Below are 17,386 nucleotides of genomic sequence, written 5' to 3'. Positions count from 1 at the left end.
AATTTCATTTACAATAGAATCAAAAAGAATAAAAATATTCAGAAATAATTTTAGCCAAGGAGGTGCAAAACTTATATACTGAAAACATTGTAGACAAAAGCACTGTTCAAAGAAATTAAAGAAGTGGAAATAAATAAAAAGATATACAATGGTAATGAATTTAGAGACTTAATATGGCTATATTTCCCAAATTGATTCTTAAGTTGTAATGAAATCTTTACTAAAATTCAAGTTTGTTTCTTTACATAAATTGACAAACTGGTCTCAAAATACATATGAAATTTTAAGGCACCCAGAATAGCAAAAACCATAAAAAGGCAGCAAATTTGGAAGAGTCACACTAAACAATTTCACAATGTGCTATACGGTTACAGTAATCAAGGTGGTCTAATACTGGCATAGGATAGACATATAATTTAATGAAATAGAATTGAGAATATAGAAACAAAAGCTCACATTTCTTTTCAATTGATTTTTGACACAGATATGCATAAAGTTCAATGAAGAAAGAACAGTGTTAACAAATGTTTCTGCCACTCAAATGTCCCTCAACTGAAAAATGCTTATATATAACACAATAGATTTATACAATGGAACATTATTTGACCACTAGGAAGAGTGAAGCATTTACACTTACCACAAGATAGATGAATCTTGAAAATATTATTATAATTGAAAAAAGCCAGTACCAAAAGACTACCCAGTGTATGATTCAATTTATATGAAGGGTCTAAAGTAGGCAAATCTACAGAGACACAAAGCATTGGGTTTGACAAAAGGTTCCTTTGTTTTTTCCATAAGATGGTTCCAGTGGTGCTTAGTTGTCTTTAACCTCATCCACAATTCTGTTAGATTGTACTGTGACAGCTATCATACCAGCATGCATTAAAAAACACTTCTCAAAATTGGGAACTTTTGTGAACACATTTTATTATTGAAGCTGGAAGAAAAAAGGCAACATTTTTGGCATACTATGTTTTATTATTTCAGAAAATGTAAGAATACAACTGAAAAAAAAATAAAATAAAAATTTGTGCAGCATATGAAGAAGGTACTGTGACTGATCAAACACATCAAAAGTGGTTTGCATGGACTCAGTTCCATTCCCTGCATTACCAGCGCAAAACCTGGGTATGTGATAGATACTTAAAGTGCTTGATGAAATAATTAATGACATTTTAAAAGAAATGTAAAGTTTTCTTAGAAATGTACAAAATTCATGCACTTGATATTGGAGGCTGATAGATTTCACAGCTGGGTGCGGGGTTGTGTGGGGATCACGAATGAGCCTGGGCATAGAACAGGTGGTTTGTTTTGGATGTTCTACTCACAAATTTACTTTTAACAAACTTTTACAAGGATACAAAAAGTCAAGGAACTATCATACCAGTCCCTGCATAGAAATGAAAAAAACAAGTGTAACAAATCTTTGTACAGACATAGGTTTTCAATCCTTCTGGGTATATACTAAGGCATACAACTGCTGGATTGCATGGTATGAGTATGTTTGTTTAGTTTTGTAAGAAACCACCAAGGTGTCTTCTAAAGGGGCTGTACCATTCTGCATTCCCATCAGCAGTGAATGAGAGTTCCTGTGGCTTCAAATCCTCACAAGGATTTGAGGGTTAAGGAATTTGGCATTTCTAACAGATGTGTAGTGGTATCTTATTACTATCTTATTTTCATTTCCCTAATGACATATGATGTGGATCATGTTTTCAAAAGCTTGTTAGCTGAGTTACTGTCTTGTAAATTGTACAGGGGTAATATTGCTTTTGAATGAGAACTACAATCATAATCCATTCAGGATTCTCTTTGGAGGAAGGAAAAAAAGTTAGACTGAAATGAATTGCCCTCCACAGTCAGTTGTTTGGGGCAAAAGTGTTAGAAGGACACAGCTGGATGGAGTTCTCTCTTAGGAACTGTGGTTTTTCTGCTAGGTAAATGGCTTTCCCAGGAAGCTCCTGGACTCCTTATAAACTCTTTCTCAGATCTGAGAGTTCTCTCCTTCCTGAAAAATGCCTGTGAGTTCTAACAAAAGAGAACTTTGGAGATGGTTTAGGAGGCAGGACTGCTCAGGAACTGTTTCCTAAGCCTTAGGACAGAGAACTTTTTGCCAGTAGGTTTCTGAGTTTGAGATTTTCTCTCTCTCTAAGAGACTGCTGCTGCCTGGGATGGCTTTCAAAGGGTCAAATGATCTCCCTTTCCACATTCAAGAAGTCTTCTTTGCATGAGATCAATGTTTCCATGCATTGAAGTCTTTTCTAAATATATGAGGAACTATGTAATTTTCAGATAGTTTATAAAGCCAAAGTTCAAAAGAAATTGGTGCATTTGGTAGTACATATTCAAGAGATTAGTATATTATATTCATATATATCAATTTAAAAACAGTTGCTGTGTTGTTCAACATAGTTATTAAAATAGTGACTGCAGTCATGAACATGTGTTCATTATCCCACATGTTTCATTAAGTTTTTTTAAATAAGAAGTGAAGAGAACAGAGTGAAATCAGAGAGAACACAGTTCAAGTCCTGGATTTTCCATGTGGATAAATGTGAGAAAGTAACATGATTTGCTGAGCCTTGGTTTTGTAATCTTAGCCTCAATGTTTCATCTGTAAAAAGGAGCTGATAATATACTATGCATTTGTGACTGTGCTGGATGTGAAGCTTTGTGATGGGGCAATCTATTTACAGGGTCTTGGTGGTCTGGTTACAAGGATGCTTAGGTTTCAAGGATTCTTTAAGAATTTAATAATTCTTAAAAGATTCACCATGGGGAAGAAAGAGACATAAATGTATTTTTCCAAGATGAGTGATTTATCATTTGCTCATTAGTTTTAGTGCAAGAACAACTAAGGGTAGTTTAAGAACCACAGAATTAAGAAAGGGAAAGCCATTCCTGCCCACATTTTTTACTAACAGAGTTCCCCAAATTAGAATAGCCCTACTATGTTTCCCTTTCATTATATCAGTGGAAAAAAAGACATCATAAGAAGCTTAGAGAATAGTAGAAAGAATGATTCAAAGAAAGAGGTAAAATGATATAACTTGTTTGGCCCATAGGAGACAGTGAAAAATTATCACTATTGTTAAGAAGACTAGCTTTGACACTTGGACAATCCATGAGGTCACTTAATTTATGTACTATAATTAAAGGAGCTATAGCTTGAGAGCCTGCTTCTGCTATGGAACCAAACTTAGGTCCCCTTGTCTTTGAGCAGTACAGCCCACTCACTGGGTGTGGTGAAGAAAGTGCAGCATTTAGTTCAGGGCGCTAAGCAAGGGGTTCTGGACAGCGTGTGTTCAAACAAGCAAACTCCCATATCTGATGGATTTCAGGAAAGCACCTTTAAGGCAAGGTGAGGGAGGGGTGTCCCAGGTTCTGTGATCAGCTGGTGCACACTACTCTAGTTGGTTGGTAGTGAGGAAAGAGTTTGGTGTCAGAATTGTTAACATCAATCCTCCAGCTCCAATAGATCTGGGGGCAATGTGTTCATCATAATTAAGTAGTTAAGTTCTTCCATATGGTGGGGGTTTAGCATCTGTAAAAAGAAAAGAAAAACAATTCTGGAAATGTGCATTAGATACTGTTATCCTCAGGGTTACTTGAGATGCCACCTCTCTGGCTTGATGTCCTAACAATATCCACTGAGTAAAACAAAACTCTCACCTTTCCATTGTGAATATTTTTTAAGTTGACATTGGGAATGTAGAGATTAAGTACATGTTCTAAAGTCAAATGTTAAAAAGTGTGCCTTCTCTTTCAAATGAGGTCAATGGATTTTATGTTTTTATGCATTGCCTATTAATTCAAAATTTCCACCCATTTTTAAAAAGTAAGTCCTCAAGGGGATGCCTTTATTGAACATATTTCTCTTTTTTTTCTCAAATGCTCTCTTTAGTACAAGTCCTGTAATTAGTTATTCCCACTCAGTTTGAAGCTATGCCAATGTTCTTTAAGGAGCTGGCATGAAACTCATCAAACTAACTTAAACTGAGATTTTTTTTTCCCCATGTAACATATAAACTATCTTTATGCACTAGGCCTAATTTTAATTCTGTTTATTGCACTTTGGCATTTTGTCAATCATTTACATATTTCTTTAAAGGGTGCATACATGAATGAGAGAAAGAATATATACATACTTTAAAATTCAGGCATTCTTTCTACAGATAAAAATAGGGTGTCAAAAAACTTAGGGAAAAACCAATATAAAGGAACTTATTTGATCCTAGAGATTTCTTGATCTGGGTTGAGTATATGCTCATAACCTCAAACAGAGAAGGTGGTTCAGAGTCATCAAACACCATCCAAATGGAATGCATCCAAATTTAATAAGACTTTCTGATGGACCATACACCCACCTCAAAACCCCTCAATTCATTTTCAGTGTCCTTTTGTTTTAAAGAAATATTCTTACTAGATGATTCTGCTCCAATTATTATCTGTTAGTTTGCAATGACTTCCTTTGTTCTCATTAAAATTAACTTAAGCCCTATTTCTTCAGGAGAATTTCTCTTAAACAATATCAAATTCATAACTACTACTTGAACAAATGCTTTCCCAACTATACACACTATAGTCTATATGTACTGATTAAATTATATCTTTCTTAATATTTAATTTTTATCAATGTTGTTGTTCAGTTTCTCAGTCATGTCTCTTTGCAGCCCCATGGACTGCAGCATGCCAGGCTTCTCTGTCCTTCACCATTGCCCAGAGTTTGCTCAAACTCATGTCCATTCAGTTGGTGATGCTGTCTAACCATCTCATCCTCTGCTATCTTCTTCTCCTCCTGCCCTCAATCTTTCCCAGCATAAGAGTCTTTTCCAATGAGTCCGCTCTTTTGCCATCAGGTAACCAAAGTATTTGAGCTTCAACTTCAGCATCAGTCCTTCCAATGAATATTCAAGGTTGATTTCCTTCAGGATTGACTGGTTTGATCTTCTTGCTGTCCAAGCTCTTATATATTTAAACAAGTAGTTTTTTTTTTTTTTTGTAAAATATTTTAAAATATCTTACTATACTGCTTTTATTGGGTATGCAAATTCTTAATGGTCCTCTTCAGGAATATTTTCCTTGAAAAGTGAGAAATGAAGAAACAGGATGGATTGGCTTTGTGTTATCCTATATTTTTGTGTACAAATGCCCTATCTGCCCATGAACATAGAATCATAGACATGGGAAATATATTACCATTATCTAATCTAACTTATCTAGTCTAACATCCTCTTTTATATGTGTGTACCTGATGCAAAGAGCTGATTCATTAGAAAAGACCCTGATGCTGAAAAGATTGAGGGCAGGAGGAGAAAGGGACGACAGAGGATGAGGTGATTGGATGGCATCACTGACTCAATGGACATGGGTTTGGGTGGACTCTGGGAGTTGGTGATGGACAGGGAGGCCTGGCGTGCTGTGGTTCATGGGGTAGCAAAGAGTCGGACATGACTGAGTGACTGAACTGAACTGAACTGAATGAATATATTTAGGGCTTCCCAGATGACACTATTGGTAAAGATACTGTCTGTCAATGCAGGAGATGCAGGTTCAATTCCTGGGTCCAATCCCATGCTGAAGGAAATGGCAACCAACTCCAGTATTCTTTCCTAGAGAATCCCATGAACAGAGGAGCCTGGTAGGCTACAGTCCATAGGGGCACAAGAGTCGGGTACAGTTGAAGTAACAGCACACACACAAGCATGGATATATTTAATATACTGAAGCCTAGAGGTAACAAATGAGAATCTTGCTAAAACCCATGTGCTCTGGATTTAGTCCTCTGTCTCTTCCACTAAGTCATCAATACAACTCTGAATCTAATAAAAGAATAAATAGTAAGGCACTTGCATTTAAAAATAAGACAAGGTTCATTAGTGATTCAAAATTGTAAGATTTGTAGAAGAAAATAAAACATTATTCTTCCCTGTTTTTGCAGGACATGCTCCTTTTCCTCAGGGAACTCTGCCTCCTGCACTCATCATGCCATCATTCAATCAGAGCATTTTCCACCCTACAGTCTTTTTCTTACAGGCATCCCTGGTTTTGAAACCTACCATGCCTGGGTTTTCATCCCATTCTGTTGTCTCTATGTCATTGCTATCTCAGGGAATGGCATGATCTTGTTCGTCATCATCACTGAGTCAAGCCTTCATGAGCCCATGTACTATTTCCTCTCCATGCTATCCTTCTCAGACCTAGGACTATGCCTTTCCACATTGGTCACCATGGTGGGTATTTTCTGGTTCAACACTTGAGAAATCAGCTTTGATGCCTGCATTGGACAAATGTTCTTCATCCATGGTTTTACATTAATGGAGTCCTCGGTACTCCTTGCAATGGCCTTTGATCGCTACATTGCCATCTGTAATCCACTGAGATATGCCACAATCTTAACCAATTCAAGGATCATCAAAGTGGGCTTTGCCATTGTTGTTAGGGTGACAACAGTTACAGTGCCTTTACTCCTGCTCCTTAAGCGTCTGTCCTTCTGTGGAAGTCATGTTCTGCACCATTCATATTGCTTCCACCCTGATGTGATGAAGCTTTCATGCACAGACACCAGGATCAACAGTGCATTTGGTCTGGCCATTGTCATCTCTACCACTGCCTTGGACTCTGTCTTCATCCTCCTCTCCTATGTCCTGATCATCCGCTCCGTGCTCAACATTGCCTCTTCAGAGGAGCAGAAAAAGGCCTTTGGAACTTGTGTATCCCACACAAGTGCCGTTGCCATCTTCTACATCCCCATGATCAGCTTGTCACTGGTGCATAGATTTGGGAAGCACGCCCCTCCCCTTGTACATACTCTCATTGCCAACATTTATCTGCTCATCTTTCCTGTAATGAATCCCATAATCTACAGTGTGAAGACAAAGCAAACTGCAAGGCCATGGTCAAAATATTTCTTTCCAAGCTAATTTAGGACATTTTTTCGCTGTGTTCTTTCTTTACATTGTCCTGATTACTTTGATCATTCACTAATGTGAGTTACCACTATACATTGAAATATAGTTACAATGCTTTTATTCTTCTGATGAGCTAGTAAAATACAATTTGAAGAGTTCTAGACTGAATTCTTTAAGAACAGGGAGTATGTCTTATGTTATGTAAGCCTATCACAAATACTGTACCTGACACAGAATAGGATGATAGTTAAAGTATGTCTGCAAAAGGACAAATTAACTCATAAATTGCAGTTCAAATAGTCTCACCACTTCTAGTGCATGCAGTTATCAAGACATGTATGATATAAATTTGATCAGTAGCAAAGTCTAGGTTTCAATAATTCTTAGTTATTGGAAATTCTTATTATTTCCCCAAATAGATTATTCATGGCTGAGAATCCTGAATAAGTACAATAAACTAGAAGAAATGTGAATTAAAGTGTACTTTTTTTATTCTTAACAGAGTTCCTCACAACTTTTGGTAAATTTTTTAACATTTTGAGTATCTAATGTCTAGTGATTCATCTTCTAAATGTGTGTCTAATGGGGGCAAGTGTCAAGAATGCAATGATGTGTTGTCATATTCAACACATCATTATATATTCAAAGATAATTTACAAACTACTTAAATGTTTATTTGAGAATATTGGTAAAATATTATATTCATCCAAAATAAAATAATATAGATAAATGTTATTCCAACAATACAGTTAAATACTAATATAGATATGAATTATACATGTACATAACACATTTGATATGGAAATATATGTTCAAAATGTCAATTAATTACATTTGATTTATAATTTTTCCTTTTTGTAACTTAAAAATGCTCATTAACTAGGTTTTTGTCATTGCTGTTTTTTAACTTCAGACAACAAAATAATATCCGTTTAAACAGCTATCTAAAAATACAACTCATTTGTTCTTCATCTTCCATAGGCTCTTCGTTCCTGTGTGTCCTCACAATCAGTCTTCATACTCCCACTGGATACATTTAGAATATGACATCCACTTTCCTTTAGCATCCTTCACTGTTCTCAGTGTGGTCCAGCACCAGGTCATCAAAACCACTTGAAATTCTTTTAGAAGTGCAGATTCCTTGACTCCACCCCAGAACTACTTAATCAGACACCCATCAGCACAAGAATTTGCATTTTAACAAGGTACCTTATACAATATCACACATATTAGTGTAACACTCTTGTAAGACATTCTTACTTCTGAATAACACCATGAATAACCCTAACTCTTGTCCATTGTCTTTGATCATTTTGCTCTCTCTGTCTACATTATCCACATGCTGTTACTGATTTTTGAAATTTTAAAAATATACTTATTTTATCTCTTGCTGGTATTGCTTTCTTTCCTTCATCCAGGTGCCATTAAGAAATCTTTTTTTTTTTTTTTGTAGGTAGTGAGGCTTCTCTTCCCTGACTGATTTGAAATTAATTTTTCTCCCAGATTTACTGAGAAATAATTGACACACAGCACCATGTAAGTTTAACGTCTACATTGAAAATATAGCTTCAGTTCAGTTCACTTCAGTTCAGTCACTCAGTCGTGTCCAACTCTTTGCGACCTCATGAATTGCAGCATGCCAGGCCTCCCTGTCCATCACCAACTCCTGGAGCTCACCCAGACTCACGTCCATCAAGTCAGTGATGCCATCCAGCCATCTCATCCTCTGTCGTCCCCTTCTCCTCCTGCCCCCAATCCCTCCCAGCTTCAGTCTTTCCCAATGAGTCAACTCTTTGCATGAGGTGGCCAAAGTACTGGAGTTTCAGCTTTAGCATCATTCCTTCCAAAGAAATCCCAGGGCTGATCTCCTTTAGAATGGACTGGTTGGATCTCCTTGCAGTCCAAGGGACTCTCAAGAGTCTTCTCCAACACCACAGTTCAAAAGCCTTCTTCACAGCTCAGCCTTCTTCACAGTTCAACTCTCACATCCATACACGACCACAGGAAAAACCATAGCCTTGACTAAACGGACCTTTGTTGGCAAAGTAATGTCTCTGCTTTTGAATATGCTACCTAGGTTGGTCATAACTTTCCTCCCAAGGAGTAAGCGTCTTTTAATTTCATGGCTGCAGTCACCATCTGCAGTGATTACATACATTAAATGATTAGAATAATAAATTTAGTGTACAACATCATGTCATAAAGATGAAACAATAAATAAATAGAAAAAATATTTCCCTTGTAATAAGAACTCAGAATTTACTCTTAATAATTTTCATAGATAACTTACAGCAAGGTTAATTATATTTATCATGTTGTATTTGTTAATCTTCTAAGTGGAAGTTTATATTTTGACTATTTTCAACCAATTCCCCCTTTCCCCATCCCCATTATGGTAACCACAAATATGATTTTTTTTCTATTTTTGTTTTTGAAGTAGAATTTATGTTTAATATTGTTAGTTCCTGTTACACAGCATAGTGATTTGATATTCCCATAAATTTCAATATAATCACTGTAAATCTAGTTACCATCTGTCAACATATAAAGATATTACATAATTATTGACTATGTCCCCTATGTTGTTCATTTCATACCTGTGACTCATGCATTTTATATATGAATTCTCCCTCACCAGTTTCTTAATCTTCCTCTTCTATTTCTCTCCTCCCTTGACTGTCAAACTGCCTCCCTCTAATAATCACATGTTTGTTCTCTGTATATGAATCTGTTTCACTATAGCTGTTAATCTGTTTTGTTTTCTAGATCCACATGTAAGTGAAACCATAATGTGTTTGTCTTTCTCTGTCTGACTTATTTTACTTAGCATAAGATTCTCTGGGTCCATCCAAGTGGTAAAAATGGAAAGATTTTATTTTTTATGGCTGAATAACATTTAGTTATATATATTACATCTTTATCCACTCAAATATTGATGGGCACTTAGGTTGCTTTCATATCTTGGCTATTATTCATAATGCTGTAGAGAATATATGGGTTCATGGATCTACTCGAATTAGTCTTTCATTTTCTGTGGATAAACACTGAGGGATAAAGCTGCTGGATCATATGGTAATTCTACTTTTAATTAGAAAAATTAATCTCTTGTTTTTCCGTAGTGGCTGCACCAAATTACATTCCACCAACAGTGCATGGGGGCTCCCTTTTCTCCACATTCTCTCCAACACTTTATTATTATTTCTTGTCTTTTTGATAATAGCCATTTTGACAATTGTGAGTGAAAGTGAAGTGAAAGTTATTTAGGCATGTCCAACTCTTTGCAACCCCATGGACTGTAGCCCATCAGGCTCCTCTGTCCATGGATTCTCCAGGCAAGAGTACCAGAGTGGATTGTCATTTTCTTCTCCAGGGGATCTTCCTGACCCAGGGATCAAACCTGGGATTACTACATTGGCAGGCAGATTCTTTACCTGCCAATGTAAAGAAGGCAAGCCCACAGTATGTACAGGATCATGCTGAAGGGGAAACGGAGGCTGCTCTAAGTGCTGTTTCAAATTCTGAGGTGCTGGACTGCAGAACTCCATCAAATACCCAATGATTTTACTTCTGCTCCTTTCACCCTAACCTGACCCTCTTAGTGCCAAATTTTAGGCCAAGGAGAAATTTGTTTAAACATAAAAGAATGAATAAGGATGTTTCTGCCACTGAGGCAGGTCTGCACTTTAACTTTTTGGCAGTATCTGGGATGAACAGAGAACCCTTATGCCCAGATGAAGAACAAAGAGCATATTGCCCTCCCCAGGACAAGATATGTCATTCTATCCATAGATATATCAAAGGCAGTGTCTATAGGAAGCAGAAAAAAATACCCAGAAAATCTTAGATATATAGAAGATCATACAGTGAAGAATTTCTAAACACATTATTTCAGAGTAGCTCTGAATTGATAGGAAAAAGATGCATGCATGCACACACACACACTTTAATATTAGAATTAAGTAATAGAATATTAAATCCAGATACTTTTTGAGGTGTCCCTATATCTGAGCTATACATTAACCATATCTAAGTATACCTTCACTTTTATCCCAGAAATACAAATGTGTAGGTTGGGGGGGGGGGGTCACATGAGAAAGCAGAGCTGCTGACAACTGTCTTTACATGTCAGGGCAAGATTGGACCAGAGTCAGATTTCTTAACCAGTCATAGTCCTCAGGCCTGTAAATATAGAGCACTCTGACCTTCACTCAGAAGGAAAATAGTTAACCAAATAAACTAACCCTTTAAGAGGAAATACATACAAATATCTGAGGATCCTCTTGGTATTGAACAAAATTTCACCATGCTAATAGTTTCCTTTGTTGTGCAGAAGCTTTTAAGTTTAATTAGGTCCCATTTGTTTATCAGAGGCCCAATCAAAAAATGGGCCAAAAAGAACTAAATAGACATTTCTCCAAGAAGACATACAGATGGCTAACAAACACATGAAAAGATGCTCAACATCACTCATTATCAGAGAAATGCAAATCAAAACCACTATGAGGTACCATTTCATGCCAGTCAGAATGGCTGCGATCCATAAGTCTACAAGCAAGAAATGCTGGAGAGGGTGTGGAGAAAAGGGAACTCTCTTACACTGTTGGTGGGAATGCGAACTAGTACAGCCACTATGCAGAACAGTGTGGAGATTCTTTAAAAATCTGGAAATAGAACTGCCTTATGATCCAGCAATCCCACTGCTGGGCATACACACTGAGGAAACCAGAAGGGAAAGAGACACGTGTACCCCAATGTTCATCGCAGCACTGTTTATAATAGCCAGGACATGGAAGCAACCTAGATGTCCATCAGCAGATGAATGGATAAGAAAGCCATGGTACATATACACAATGGAGTATTACTCAGCCAATAAAAAGAATACATTTGAATCAGTTCTAATGAGATGGATGAAACTGGAGCCGATTATACAGAGTGAAGTAAGCCAGAAAGAAAAACACCAATACAGTATAGTAATGCATATATATGGAATTTAGAAAGATGGTAACAATAACCCTGTGTACGAGACAGCAAAAGAGACACTGATGTATAGATCAGTCTTATGGACTCTGTGGGAGAGGGAGAGGGTGGGGAGATTGGGAGACTAGCAGTGAAACATGTATAATATCATGTATGAAACGAGTCTCCAGTCCAGGTTCAATGCATGATACTGGATGCTTGGGGCTGGTGCACTGGGACGACCCAGAGGGATGGTATGGGGAGGGAGGAGGGAGGAGGGTTCAGGATGGGGAACACAGGTATACCTGTGGCAGATTCATTTTGATATTTGGCAAAACTAATACAATATTGTAAAGTTTAAAAATAAAATTAAAAAAAAAAGAAAATTTCAGTGTCAGTGAGGCAGCACCTAATAATGTGTGGAGAGAGGAAGGGAGAGAAGGAGTCAGGGTAAATGCCTCCAAAACCCAAAGGGGCCTACTAAACATTGCTATCCTTCTTGGGTTTGGAGAGCAAAACACAACATTTTTACTTTACTGAGCAAGAAATGTCCTAGCAGACTCCAGAACACTGAGCCACTAAGAGTTTTACAGATATGGAAGGACTCTGAATGTGTGAAGGCTTGCCAGCCACGCTCTAGAGTGCATGTGTTCCTAGCTGTTTCTTTTTTTTTTTTTTTAACCTTTTTATTTTATTTTATTTTATTTTTAAACTTTACATAATTGTATTGGTTTGCCAAATATCAAAATGAATCCACCACAGGTATACATGTGATCCCCATCCTGAACCCTCCTCCTCCCTCCCCATACCACCCTCTGGGGTGTCCAGTGCACTAGCCCCAAGCATCCAGTATCGTGCATCGAACCTGGACTGGCAACTCGTTTCATACATGATATTTTACATGTTTCAATGCCATTCTCCCAAATCTTCCCACCCTCTTCCTCTTCCACAGAGTCCATAAGACTGTTCTATACATCAGTGTCTCTTTTGCTGTCTCGTACACAGGGTTATTGTTACTATCTTTCTAAATTCCATATATATGCGTTAGTATACTGTATTGGTATTTTTCCTTCTGGCTACTTACTTCACTCTGTATAAATCGCTCCAGTTTCATCCACCTCATTAGAACTGATTCAAATGTATTCTTTTTAATGGCTGAGTAATACTCCATTGTGTATATGTACCACTGCTTTCTTATCCATTCATCTGATGATGGACATCTAGGTTGCTTCCATGTCCTGGCTATTATACACAGTGCTGTGATGAACATTGGGGTACACGTGTCTCTTTCCCTTCTGGTTTCCTCAGTGTGTATTCCCAGCAGTGGGATTGCTGGATCATAAGGTAGTTCTATTTCCAGTTTTTTAAAGAATCTCCACACTGTTATCCATAGTGGCTGTATTAGTTTGCATTCTCACCAACAGTGTAAGAGGGTTCCCTTTTCTCCACACCCTCTCCAGCATTTATTATTTGTAGACTTTTGGATCGCAGCCATTCTGACTGGTGTGAAATGGTACCTCATAGTAGTTTTGATTTGCATTTCTCTGATAATGAGTGATGTTGAGCATCTTTTCATGTGTTTGTTAGCCATCTGTATGTCTTCTTTGGAGAAATGTCTATTTAGTTCTTTGGCCCATTTTTTGATTGGGTCATTTATTTTTCTGGAATTGAGCTCTAGGAGTTGCTTGTATTTTTTTGAGATTAGTTGTTTGTCAGTTGCTTCATTTGCTATTATTTTCTCCCATTCTGAAGGCTGTCTTTTCATCTTGCTAATAGTTTCCTTTGATGTGCAGAAGCTTTTAAGGTTAATTAGGTCCTATTTGTTTATTTTTGCTTTTATTTCCAATATTCTGAGAGGTGGGTCATAGAGGATCCTGCTGTGGTGTATGTCAGAGAGTGTTTTGCCTATGTTCTCCTCTAGGAATTTTATAGTTTCTGGTCTTACATTTAGATCTTTAATCCATTTTGAGTTTATTTTTGTGTATGGTGTTAGAAAGTATTCTAGTTTCATTCTTTTACAAGTGGTTGACCAGATTTCCCAGCACCACTTGTTAAAGAGATTGTCTTTAATCCATTGTATATTCTTGCCTCCTTTGTCAAAGATAAGGTGTCCATATGTGCGTGGATTTATCTCTGGGCTTTCTATTTTGTTCCATTGATCTATATTTCTGTCTTTGTGCCAGTACCATACTGTCTTGATAACTGTGGCTTTGTAGTAGAGCCTGAAGTCAGGTAGGTTGATTACCTCCAGTTCCATTCTTCTTTCTCAAGATTGCTTTGGCTATTCGAGGTTTTTGTATTTCCATACAAATTGTGAAATTATTTGTTCTAGCTCTGTGAAGAATACTGTTGGTAGCTTGATAGGGTTTGCATTGAATCTATAAATTGCTTTGGGTAGTATACTCATTTTCACTATATTGATTCTTCCAATCCATGAACATGGTATATTTCTCCATCTATTAATGTCCTCTTTGATTTTTTTTCACCAGTGTTTTATAGTTTTATATATATAGGTCTTTAGTTTCTTTAGGTAGATATATTCCTAAGTATTTTATTCTTTCCGTTGCAATGGTGAATGGAATTGTTTCCTTAATTTCTCTTTCTGTTTTCTCATTATTAGTGTATAGGAATGCAAGGGATTTCTGTGTGTTGATTTTATATCCTGCAACTTTACTATAGTCATTGATTAGTTCTAGTAATTTTCTGGTGGAGTCTTTAGGGTTTTCTATGTAGAGGATCATGTCATCTGCAAACAGTGAGAGTTTTACTTCTTCTTTTCCAATTTGGATTCCTTTTATTTCTTTTTCTGCTCTGATTGCTGTGGCCAAAACTTCCAAAACTATGTTGAATAGTAATGGTGAAAGTGGGCACCCTTGTCTTGTTCCTGACTTTAGAGGAAATGCTTTCAATTTTTCACCATTGAGGATAATGTTTGCTGTGGGTTTGTCATATATAGCTTTTTATTATGTTGAGGTATGTTCCTTCTATTCCTGCTTTCTGGAGAGTTTTTATCATAAATGGATGTTGAATTTTGTCAAAGGCTTTCTCTGCATCTATTGAGATAATCATATGGTTTTTATTTTTCAATTTGTTAATGTGGTGTATTACATTGATTGATTTGCAGATATTGAAGAATCCTTGCATCCCTGGGATAAAGCCCACTTGGTCATGGTGTATAATCTTTTTAATGTGTTGTTGGATTCTGATTGCTAGAATTTTGTTAAGGATTTTTGCATCTATGTTCATCAGTGATATTGGCCTGTAGTTTTGTTTTTTTGTGGGATCTTTGTCAGGTTTTGGTATTAGGGTGATGGTGGCCTCATAGAATGAGTTTGGAAGTTTATCTTCCTCTGCAATTTTCTGGAAGAGTTTGAGCAGGATAGGTGTTAGCTCTTCTCTAAATTTTTGGTAGAATTCAGCTGTGAAGCCGTCTGGACCTGGGCTTTTGTTTGCTGGAAGATTTTTGATTACAGTTTCAATTTCCGTGCTTGTGATTGGTCTGTTAAGATTTTCTATTTCTTCCTGGTCCAGTTTTGGAAAGTTGTACTTTTCTAAGAATTTGTCCATTTCTTCCACGTTGTCCATTTTATTGGCATATAATTGTTGATAGTAGTCTCTTATGATCCTTTGTATTTCTGTGTTGTCTGTTGTGATCTCTCCATTTTCATTTCTAATTTTATTGATTTGACTTTTCTCCCTTTGTTTCTTGATGAGTCTGGCTAATGGTTTGTCAGTTTTATTTATCCTTTCAAAGAACCAGCTTTTGGTTTTGTTGATTTTTGCTATGGTCTCTTTTGTTTCTTTTGCATTTATTTCTGCTCTAATTTTTAAGATTTCTTTCCTTCTACTAACCCTGGGGTTCTTCATTTCTTCCTTTTCTAGTTGCTTTAGGTGTAGCGTTAGGTTATTTATTTGACTTTTTTCTTGTTTCTTGAGGTGTGCCTGTATTGCTAGGAACTTTCCCCTTAGGACTGCTTTTACCGTGTCCCACAGGTTTTGGGTTGTTGTGTTTTCATTTTCATTTTCATTCGTTTCTATGCAAATTTTGATTTCATTTTTGATTTCTTCTGTGATTTGTTGGTTATTCAGCAGCGTGTTGTTCAGCCTCCATATGTTGGAATTTTTAATAGGTTTTCTCCTGTAATTGAGATCTAATCTTACTGCACTGTGGTCAGAAAAGATGCTTGGAATGATTTCTATTTTTTTGAATTTACCAAGGCTAGATTTATGGCCCAGGATGTGATCTATCCTGGAGAAGGTTCCATGTGTGCTTGAGAAAAAGGTGAAATTCATTGTTTTGGGATGAAATGTCCTATAGATATCAATTAGGTCTAACTGGTCTATTGTATCATTTGAAGTTTTTATTTCCTTGTTAATTTTCTGTTTAGTTGCTCTATCCATAGGTGTGAGTGGGGTATTAAAGTCTCCCACTATTATTGTGTTATTGTTAATTTCTCCTTTCATACTTGTTAGCATTTGTCTTACATACTGTGGTGCTCCCGTGTTGGGTGCATATATATTTATAATTGTTATATCTTCTTGGATTGATCCTTTGATCATTATGTAGAGACCTTCTTTGTCTCTTTTCCCAGCCTTTATTTTAAAGTCTATTTTATCTGATATGAGTATTGCTACTCCTGCTTTCTTTTGGTCCCTATTTGCATGGAAAATCTTTTTCCAGCCCTTCACTTTCAGTCTGTATGTGTCCCCTGTTTTGAGGTGGGTCTCTTGTAGACAACATATGTAGGGGTCTTGTTTTTGTATCCATTCAGCCAGTCTTTGTCTTTTGATTGGGGCATTCAACCCATATACGTTTAAGGTAATTACTGATAAGTATGATCCTGTTGCCATTTACTTTATTGTTTTGGGTTCGAGTGTATACACCATTTTTGTGTTTCCTGTCTAGAGAATATCCTTTAGTATTTGTTGGAGAGCTGGTTTGGTGGTGCAGAATTCTCTCAGCTTTTGCTTGTCTGAAAAGCTTTTGATTTCTCCTTCATACTTGAATTAAATCCTTGCTGGGTACAATAATCTGGGCTGTAGGTTATTTTCTTTCATCACTTTAAGTATGTCTTGCCATTCCCTCCTGGCTTGAAGAGTTTCTATTGAAAGATCAGCTCTTATCCTTATGGGAATTCCCTTGTGTGTGATTTGTTGTTTTTCCCTTGCTGCTTTTAATATTTGTTCTTTGTTAATTTGATTAATATGTGTCTTGGGGTGTTTCATCTTGGGTTTATCCTGTTTGGGACTCTCTGGGTTTCTTGGACTTGGGTGATTATTTCCTTCCCCATTTTAGGGAAGTTTTCAACTATTATCTCCTCAAGTATTTTCTCATGGTCTTTCTTTTTGTCTTCTTCTTCTGGAACCCCTATGATTCGGATGTTGTAGCGTTTAATATTGTCCTGGAGGTCTCTGAGATTGTCCTCATTTCTTTTAATTCGTTTTTCTTTTATCCTCTCTGATTCATTTATTTCTACCATTCTATCTTCTAATTCACTAATCCTATCTTCTGCCTC

The 17,386-nt window shown here is 36.8% G+C and overlaps 1 protein-coding gene across 1 annotated transcript; it reads left to right on the top strand.

The window, feature by feature from the left end:
* The first annotated feature begins 5,988 nt into the window (after positions 1 to 5,988).
* Positions 5,989 to 7,025, top strand: LOC102279477 (olfactory receptor 51F2). Its single transcript, XM_005902200.2, is given in 3 exon segments — positions 5,989 to 6,031; positions 6,034 to 6,888; positions 6,891 to 7,025. Coding segments are annotated over 3 exon segments (939 nt in total). The 3' UTR covers positions 6,932 to 7,025.
* Positions 7,026 to 17,386: the final 10,361 nt, after the last annotated feature.

Source organism: Bos mutus, chromosome 15, assembly GCF_027580195.1.
Source record: "Bos mutus isolate GX-2022 chromosome 15, NWIPB_WYAK_1.1, whole genome shotgun sequence".
In the NCBI taxonomy this organism is placed as follows: domain Eukaryota; kingdom Metazoa; phylum Chordata; class Mammalia; order Artiodactyla; family Bovidae; genus Bos; species Bos mutus.
The sequence above is the reverse complement of the archived record's forward strand: the minus strand, read 5'-3'. Positions and strand labels throughout refer to the sequence as shown.